Source organism: Rhamphochromis longiceps, linkage group LG10 (genome assembly GCF_057381845.1).
Source record: "Rhamphochromis longiceps isolate RC_006_pf linkage group LG10, R_longiceps_female_GT1.1, whole genome shotgun sequence".
Lineage (NCBI taxonomy): Eukaryota > Metazoa > Chordata > Actinopteri > Cichliformes > Cichlidae > Rhamphochromis > Rhamphochromis longiceps.
The window spans coordinates 20,779,679-20,789,454 of NC_140566.1; the positions used below are offsets into that span (position 1 = coordinate 20,779,679).

Here is a 9,776-nt window from a genome sequence, read left to right on the forward strand (position 1 = left end):
TCAAATAGATGAAGACCTGGTTAGCATGGTGATTGAGGACTCCCAGCCATTTAGCATTGTGGAGGACAAAGGATTTAAAAGACTTGTTAAATCATTAAATCCTAGCTATGTTCTCCCCAGTAAAAAGGTCATAAAAGCAGTGAAAATGTTGTTTTTACAGAATAAAATGTGAACAGGCAGGACTGAGGCTCAAAGCCTCAGTGTGTAGCTGTCCATACCTCAACGTTACAAAAGCACAACTACTGTCCACACCCCCAACCACACCTCACCTCACAGTAAATGATCATTTCCATTTTAAGCATTTCCAAATAATCATTTCCCATACTGCCAGTATAAATATACACAGTATACTGCCATCACTACAATATACATGTTTTACACACTCCTTTTGTTGTTGACATTTACAGGGTGTGTGCAAAAGGCCACACTCTTCTAATATTTTTACGTCCAGTAGATGTCCTACTAGAGCAAATGAAGCTTCAAGAAGCTTTGCGCTCATGAAGCTTCATCTGCCCATCACTACCCTGCGGTTTACCTGGATTCTATACACACATAAACAACTAAAATAACACCATGCCATATGACAACCTTTACTATCGTTAAGGTATTTTTTCTAGTATAAATATCATTTAAGATGCCAAACAGTACGCTTAAATAACCCCAAAACCAAATAAGACCGCGCAGATGCCGTTCCGAGCCGCTAGAGGCGCTGTCTCCTGAGCTCAACACTGGCTTACTGTACGTTTTTAATGACGTAGCGAAAAATAAGGCAAATCTCTGAGAAGGATCAACGGCTGGATGTGCTTGGCTTTTAAACAAAGAAGGAATGGGTAAATTAAACTGTGAAAGTATGCCACGCTTTGTACAGGCCATTTTGTTGTTGTTTTCCTGTGTGTTTGGACTCTCCCTTGGCACGGAACTGAGCTTTGTGACCTGCGGATCAGTCATTAAACTGTTGAATTTAAAGCACAACGTGAGACTACACTCGCACGACGTACGCTACGGGTCCGGTAAGTTTGCTGTCAAAACTAATCTTTTCATTCATAAACACTCGTGTTTTTCAGCTAACAATAACTACAGTTATTTTCCTTCGTAACTAAGTTTGCATTGTTGGATAAAAATACAATTCTGACTTTTTAATTTTCATCCATTAACTGTGTCAGTGTGAGTTTGTCATAATGTTCAACTTAACTCCATCATGTTTGCAGTTAAATGTGACACGTTTTAGGAGGTCAGCTCAGTTTCTAAGGTTTGCTGGTGAGACAAATAAAAACGTTTATGTGCACAACCACAGTTAGAACACAGTTACGACTGTTTCTGTTTCTTTGTGGTCTTTTATTGACAGACAGAAGAAGCGAAGGTGAAATCACATCTCCAACACAAAATGCAGCCCCTCTAAGTCAGCAGCATAAACTGTGTTTACACTGGTTCTTTCCATCTGTACTAGCTGACAGAGCAAGAACCCAGGGTGGTGTTAAATATGTGCAAGTACTAGTCAGCGATAGAGGTTTAGAGGTATCAGTTATAACAACCCCATAAACTCTGAGTACAGATGCAAATGACACCTGTACACAGTAAAATACTATCATGATATGTTTCCAAGAAGATGGATGGTATCATGATACAACAATAATCAATAAGCTGGTGCCCTTGCAATGAGAATCAGCGCCTCTGAGTCTGAGGCCTTGATCCTCAGATGGTAAAGGTTGGAAGGCACACTCCTGGTCAGGAAGTGGAGATGTTCAAGTATCTTGGGGTCTTGTTTATGAGTGATGGGGGGAGATTGCTGGAGATTGGCGCCCATGGTACCAGTCCATTGTAATGAAGTGAGAGCTGAGTGTAAAAGCGAACCTGTTGATTTACCAGTGAATCTTCACCCCTACCCTCACCAGCAGCCATGAGCTCTGGGTAGGGGTCGTCACAGCAGATCATCTGCCACCATGTCACTCTTTTTTCCTCTGTAAGAAACTCTGCATGTCCTCAGCCTTGTCTCTCTAACTTTGTCTCTAAACTGCATGACCTCACGTCTCCCTCTAATATATAAATTTCTAATCCTGTCCATTCTGGTCACTCCCAACAAAAATCAAAGCATCTTCTACTCTGCCACCTCTAGCTCAGCACCCTGTGTTTTTGTCAGTGTTACTGTCTTCAAACCATACATCACACCAGGTCTCACTGCCATCTTGTAAACCTTTCCTTCTCACACCTTCTGTCACAAATCACCCCTGATATTCGTGACGTTTCATTCCTTTTGTCTCCAGTGAATACCTCCACCTCTACTGTTTCCTATTAGAGTACCTGCATGTTTTAATCCTAATATCAGCATTTGGCACTGGTGTATGCAATAATGCGTCACAAAAGGAAATAACAAGAAATGTTACTGTATACTCAGAAAACTCTAGGTATAACATTGTTTCACCGCACTGACTTGTAGTTGCACACCAGCATATGGAATTGTTGTTTGCCAAAAACCGACCAATAAAGCAAACCTAACCTTCATCACATACACAAAGTTCATAAGTTATGCAGAGGACTGGTTTTAAATAACAATCTTCTATTCTAGATGAAATTTTATTTTTTTATTTGAACTGTCTCTAATATCTTTAACAATCCTCTGCTGACTGTGTCTCTGAGGCAGGTAGTGGACAGCAGTCTGTAACAGGGGTTTCTGCAGTAGAAGACAGCAACAGCTATTGGAGTGTTCGCGGGACCAGTGATGCCTTGTGCCACAGAGGTACCCCAGTTAAGTGTGGGCAGACGATTCGCCTCACTCATGTCAACACAGGACGTAACCTGCATAGCCACTACTTCGCCTCCCCGCTGTCATCTAACCAGGTGGGTGGTGGGAGAAGTACAAGGGAAAAGCTGAGAGCTTTGGGGCTATGTGTGGGATTTACCAGGTTTCTCTTTGCAAAAATTGGGGAAGGATGTCAGTGTGTAGAAGATGGACTTTATTTTTTTTTCTTCTTAATCAAAAAAGCTGATAATAAATTTAGGAATTAGGAAGATTAGGAAAAACACTGAAGCGATAAACAGCTGTAACATTTATTAATGTGTAGTCTTGTGTAAACACACACACACAGACACACAAAAAAAGGGTGCCTGCCTTTCACTTTTATTCAAAACTAAACCAACATTTTTGCAGTGAAACTGAGTTGACAGCAGCTTTTATACTTAACAAACTCTCTGGGAAAACAGCCTCGGGTCAGCGTAAAACTCCCAAATCCTGAGAAAGTGTGAGAACACTGTCTGACCAAAGTGTCAGAGGGTTGGAAGACGCGTACCTTAGGAAAACAGAAATTTTAGTTTATATTTCTTTACATTTAATATCTGAGATATTAAAATATAATAAAAAGAAGTGCAATTACAACTGTACATCATATTTTTTCTACATGATAAAGAAATGCTGAAATTGTAATAATTGGGTGTAACAATATATAACCTCCACACACTGTCCAGCTTATCATCATTTTTTATTGACTTACAACATTTCAGTCTGTGTGACCTTCGTCATGTACAAAAAAAAACAGTTTCCTGGCTAGACATCTCACACTGCATACTATCAATCAGGTAATGAATGAGTCCACTCGAAACTTCAACACAATCTTCAAAAAGCCAAATAACATTTAACATCACCACCTGATCCGAAAACTGGACCATCCATGTCTCCTGTTCTGAAATTGTCACTTAAATTCATAAATTACCTCAATTATAAAACCAGTTTACAACAAATATTCATACTTTGGACAAATCAGTGATGTATATTTTTAAAAAAATACCAACATCCCAATATTAACAAATCACATCTCAAAACAAATCTAATTTTAAAAAAAATTATGAAGAAACTACATTGAGTACAAGTTCTGCAAATTCTTTTCTCTTCAATAATAAATCCCCAGGGGGTGGTGGCAATGCTCAATGCCACAAAATTGTCAAAAGATGCTATATCATGTTACATATTATTAAAATGGGCTGCTATCGCATAATACTTATGAAAGTGGCAAATCGCATTTGCCACTTTCATAAATTTGTAATCACACTTATAGTCTGACAATATTTACCGGTAGGTGGATGAAAAAAACTATGTGGTTTTACTAGTATGGCACTGGGAACAGTTTCCACACCTATAATTTCCATTTGTATGGGGACTCAGAAGGATCTGGCATGGCTGATCGTATCACGTGTTTTTGGCCAATAAATATCTGGGTGTGTTAGATCATTTTGAGTGATCGAAAAATTAGTGGAAAAGCTTGCTTTGTGAGTTACAAGACTGATTCATCCAGATCGATTCTGATTGAAAGATTAGTTTATCCGGTCAATAGCCAATAATAAACATTCCTATAATAATTTTTAAGCTTTTAGTACAACTGTATATCAATGTGAAATTAGCACAATAGTAAATAATTTCATTTACATAGACAACTATGACTGCATAATATACACTTTATATTGTCAGGAGCTCTCATCCACTCATGAAGCCCAGTAATTTGGTATGAGCGGTACTAGTACACCATTCAGTGGACTGGGATGTATTTCACCGAACCTTTGGTGATGAGATAAGACACCAGATAAAAAAAAAATGGTATACATGGCGTTGTGATCTATTAACTGATAAATATTAAAATCTGTGAAGGTTGTTTAACACAGTCAACAGCTATATTTACGCAGCTGGGAAACTGCAAAGGACAGAATAAGGATTTTTGAAAAATCTAAAAATTATAAAAAAAAAGGAAACCATCACTTTCTTTCTCAGGCCTAGAAACTGTTTGGTGACCCCTGGCAACCACAACCAGCAATGCCTCCTGCCATCAGGGTACCCCGTTTAAGTCTGGGCAGATTTGCCTCAGTCATGTCAAAAGATGAGTGATTTGCACATCTGGATTTTTCATATATAAAATCCAAACATGTAAATTAGATTCAGACAGTATCCCACACTGCACAAGTCCCAGGGGCAGCCCCATTCACACAGGGGCAGCCACAGTCACACAGGTCTAGAAACCACTTGGAAACCCCTGACAACCACAAGTTGCTAGGAAAAAAGCTGTATTCCCCGACGCTAACCACAAACGAATAAATTTTTTTAATTTCAGTTGGTCTAGTGTTTGCTGGAGGTTGCAAGGATTTTGGTTTGCCAGGGTACTCCCCAACTGACTTCTAGGTCTGTGTGACCGAGGCTTTAGATGCAGTAAAGAGCAGGACATTGGTCAGATATGGACAGGCGATTGCATCTACAACAGATTTGTTCTCACTCCAGTAAATACCCCTGAAAAAACAGACCGAAGCTGGTTAAGCTTCTGAATAGGATGTGATGTGCACATTCAAGCATCCATGCATGTATCTTCTAAACCATTTATCAGAGTCAGCGTGTGATTAACCCCCTTTGTTTTCATTTGGATTTGGAGGGAAATGAGCCTATTGGGTCAAAGGGGTGGGGTCATATAGGGTGGATGTATCCTGCAGGTTAAGGAATTTTACAGAATTGTGATTTAATAATTTTGTTTGGTTTAGGTGAGAGGTGGCACCTTCAGAGTTTACAGGATGCATAATGATCTAATGCTGGCTGTCAATTTTGAAGACAGTTCTATGGGCTCAGTCTAATATTACATAGATTAGGGGGCTGCCAGGTAAAAGATTGTTGTCTAATCTGACTGATCTAGATATTTTCATTCCCACACACAGCTCAGTAATGTCTAGTAAAGTTTAGTCTGCCGTGCATGCATAAAAACATCAGGAGGTTATTTTGTTTAAAAATGTCTAAACATTGTAGGGTTTCAAAGAGCTTCCACAAAAGAAAGCACCTCATCTTCTTCTTTATTCTGTTTTCACTAGTCCTCTGATCTCTCTCTCATTTTTCACAGGAGGTGAGCGCATTTGGCGAAAACGGAGAAGGAGACCACCTCGATGAGTGGACGGTTCAGTGCGGGGGATCCGTATGGAAGCGGGAGGAGGCCATCCGCTTCCGTCACAGGGCCACTGATGCACTGCTGTCTGTGACGGGGGAGCAGTATGGACGACCGATCCACGGTCAGACAGAAGTTCATGCTATGTCAAGCCCCAGCCAGCACAGTCTGTGGAAAGCCATGGAGGGTATCTTCATGAAGCCCAGTGAGAGCCCAGGAGGCAGTCGAGACTACAGTCACCCACACACAGAGTTCTAAACTTCACTTTTCTTTCTCTGCTTCTGTCTTTTTCTATTTTCCTCTCTACCTATTTCTGTCTCTAATTATATCTGTTCCAGCAGTCCCTTTCCTTCACCAGAACATACTTTGGAAACAATGCAAGAAACTCATAGATCCAGCAGCTAAGCAGCTACACTCAGACTTAATCTGTGAATGGCACTATAATTTGACTTAAAAGGTACAAGAAGACATTGAGTATTGAACGTACTGTTTTATTGTATGCCAACACTAATGTTTTTTTTCTTTTGCATTTTGTAACAAGTATGTCAAACAAGAAGTTGTCCTGTTAGCTTTAATTTATTGTTAAACTATAACACAGAAGACACTGCAGGTTTTCCACATAAAAAAATAAATAAAAGTCGTCCTGTGTTTAGTTGATCTAAAAAGACATTGTTACAGTTGTGCCTTTATGCTAAAAACATTGTAATTGTTTACATAGTGGAGTCTTTATTGTATTTTATGGTATCTTATACCATGTTTTACACAAGTGACAGCGAAGCAGTATTAATACAGAAAATGATTCCCCCCCTTTAAGTCAGTGTTGCATATGATTTACCCCACACTGATAACGCATAAGAAAATAAACAGTTTTTTCTGTGGATATTTGTTAATGTTAACGGGGACCTATACTCCATATTTTTCAGAATTTAAAGTCCAATATAATCTTTATCTTTATTTATTCTGTCCTCTTCCTTGGTGTAGACCCTCACTTCTCAGACAGTATCTCCCTTACCCCTCCCTTCGAGCCAGCTTTCTTCTGATTGGCTACCTCTTACAAACAGTAGGTCTGCACAACAAGTGGGCAGGGATCTGTGCTTATTGTCTGGACTGAATGTCTGTATAAACATGTAAAGGAAAAAATCTGTTAAATAGACTGTAATTTTGACCACATTTAATATGAGCAGAACCCACCATCATATGTGAATGACAGAAAGTTTGGAGAAAATATTATCTTTGTTTGCTCAGAAGTGTAGAGGGAAAGTAATGTTTGACATTCATGCTGCCTGTGCATTTATATGTGCTCCAGAGGTTCAAAGGAAAAATGAATCTGCAGTGAATACCTCATATTAAAGAGTTTTTTTAATGCAAATCATTGTCAGTGTGACTTCTTTGTTCCATTTCTTACATTATACCTTAAAGCAAACTGGAATTAACTTATGAAGTCCAACCCGTTAATTTCACCCACAATGATAACAGAGTGAAGGATTTGCAGCTAAGCCGGGCTGTTAATATCTATCTGGACCATTACACTAAGCATAATGCCTTGTTTGTCCACCTAATGGCATCTTTGGTTCATTATTTGGCGGTTAATGGAGTTCGGGTGCATCTGCTATGAGGCTGTTCTCACTAGAGTTTGACCTATGCTCCCTAATTATCATGATTTAGTGTTAGCGTTGATGCCAGCATTGCTCCACTGGAATCCTCCGTCTGACACGAGCTGACAAACGTGTTAGTTCCCCTCTAGACATTACAGACTGCATCACGCCAAATCGAGTTTTAAGAAGCAGTTTGTCTGTAACACCCACTAAGATTAATGGCCTCAGAGCATTTGTATGAAGGTGATGTCATACTGGGCTTTCACTCTGGGACGTTGCTGTATGTGGGGAATGAGAGGAGCTCAGAGCCAACCATGCTGTCATTCTATTTTTAAGCCTGATATTTAGAAATGACACTGCAACGATGATAGCAAGTGACAAAGCAACAACCTGAGCTTTAAATTATAAACACTAAGTGAAAGCACTGCTGCTTACAAACTTACTTTGAGCCAAAAATTATATGTACAAAAAAAAGTACACTCACTTTCAGTTCTAAGGTTTTATGTGTCTGAACATAATAAAAATACACACAAACATCTTGAACATTTAACGTGCAGGCTGAAGCCTGTGAAGGCTGAAATATAGCTCCTCTGTTTTATTTCTCTGAGTGTTGCACGGTGTGACCTTGGAGGGAATTTGCTGGGGCACCCACGTCTTGGAAAATTGGCAGTTGTCTTGAATGTTTTCCAATTGTTTTCCACTTCAGTAATCTTTCTCACTGTCGTATGATGGACTTCAAATTGTTTGGAATTGCCCTTATAGGTAACCCTTCCCAGATTGACAGGCAGAAACAATTGCTTCTTCAAGATCACTGCCAACACCTTTCCTTCTTGGCATTGTGTTCACAAACACAGGAATCTTCCTGACTGGCCCCAAACTTCTGCTGTTACAGAAGTTCTCACACTTGAACTGATGTTAAGTTTGACCGTTCTGTGCTGCTTTAATTCTTGTAAGTTGTTTCAAACTCTCTTGCACATCTTTCAAAATAAACCACAGTTACTATAGTTTTTCTATCAAAACAAAATTTTATTGCATAAACATATATGGATATAACTTTTTTTTAAATTTTTTTTTTAGATTAAACAGATTAAACTCGTTATTTGCATTTTTAAATATCCATTCAGTTGGTAACTATTGCTGTTTTCTTTCTCCTTTTCTAAGCAGCATGCCAAGGTTGTTTTACATATCTGTGTTAGGATTTGTCTTTACACAATCTACAACTGGTAAAAACATGTTTTGGTAAAAACAAATCTTAAAAGCAACTTTCAAAAACATGAAAATCATGAATTGATCCTGTCCTGATACAGATGTACAGTATAACAATGTAAACATCAAAAGTGTCGATAAAAGGTCTTGTTTCCCTTACATAGCCATGCAAGGATGTCTGAATGGCACAATTATCGGAGAATTGTTAAGATAAAGCGCTCTATGCTGGTTTCAAAAGGGTTGTGATGCTAATCGACAAAGGCGAAGAGATGGCCCATTGGTCAAATGTCAATATCAAAGACGAACCGACTTACAGGAATAAGTGTAGCATACATTATACAGCAGTTTATACAAGGACAATGAGGCAGTGAGAACATTCCAGTAAAACCTAATGTGAAGAAAACACACGATATATTGAATTCAATATAAAGTTTAACCATCCACAGTGAGGCCTACAGACTCTACCCTAGGTGACGTGAAACAGAGATGTTGGTGACGTGACCTTGTATTTGCATATTTATGAAAATGCCCTCTTCCGCACTCTGATTTGATTAATAGCTGGTAGAAACTAGAAAAATGGCTATTACTGTATAAATTGGAAAGTCAAATACAGTATGTGACAGTAGTACATACATACCTACATTTAGACCAAGGCTGTGCCACCACAAAGAAAGATTATTGGATTCCCTGTCTTTCAAAGACATGAAAACCTAAACAAGAACATGCATACTGATTTACAGTATTATACATTTTTGCTGTAATCTTACAAAGCTTTCTTAAATTTTTTATTTATTTTTAAAGAGAGCCCTCTCCCCTCTTACCTTCTTTATATTTTGTCTAAGCCGGACTTGTGGTTGCACATTAGTTTGACTGAAACATCCAGTTTTGTTTCTCTCCGCCCTGCCAAAGTGCTAGAGTGAAATTGCTCCAAGTTCTAAGTGGAAACAAACAAGTCTACAATAATATCCCAGGGGAGCACAGTGCAGTCCGCTTACACTGCTGTTATGGCGTGTTGCAATCGGGAATAATAAACACTAGCATATATAAAGCTACATCTACATAGGGCTGGGCTATT

General features: G+C 38.9%; 1 protein-coding gene across 1 annotated transcript; it reads left to right on the forward strand.

Moving 5' to 3' along the window:
• Positions 1-99: 99 nt before the first annotated feature.
• sdf2 (stromal cell-derived factor 2) lies at positions 100-6,666 on the forward strand. Its single transcript, XM_085420839.1, has 3 exons — positions 100-1,010; positions 2,639-2,835; positions 5,859-6,666. Exons 1-3 carry the CDS (start codon positions 827-829, stop codon positions 6,156-6,158), a joined length of 681 nt encoding a protein of 226 aa, XP_085276965.1. The 5' UTR covers positions 100-826; the 3' UTR covers positions 6,159-6,666.
• Positions 6,667-9,776: the final 3,110 nt, after the last annotated feature.

What these genes read in the sequence shown, in the direction of transcription:
- sdf2 (XM_085420839.1), top strand. Translation starts at nt 827, where the DNA reads ATGGGTAAATTAAACTGTGAAAGTATGCCACGCTTTGTACAGGCCATT. An exon ending in CGACGTACGCTACGGGTCCG is followed by an intron (nt 1,011 to 2,638) that starts GTAAGTTTGCTG and finishes TCTCTGAGGCAG; the next exon opens with GTAGTGGACAGCAGTCTGTA. An exon ending in CCCCGCTGTCATCTAACCAG is followed by an intron (nt 2,836 to 5,858) that starts GTGGGTGGTGGG and finishes CATTTTTCACAG; the next exon opens with GAGGTGAGCGCATTTGGCGA.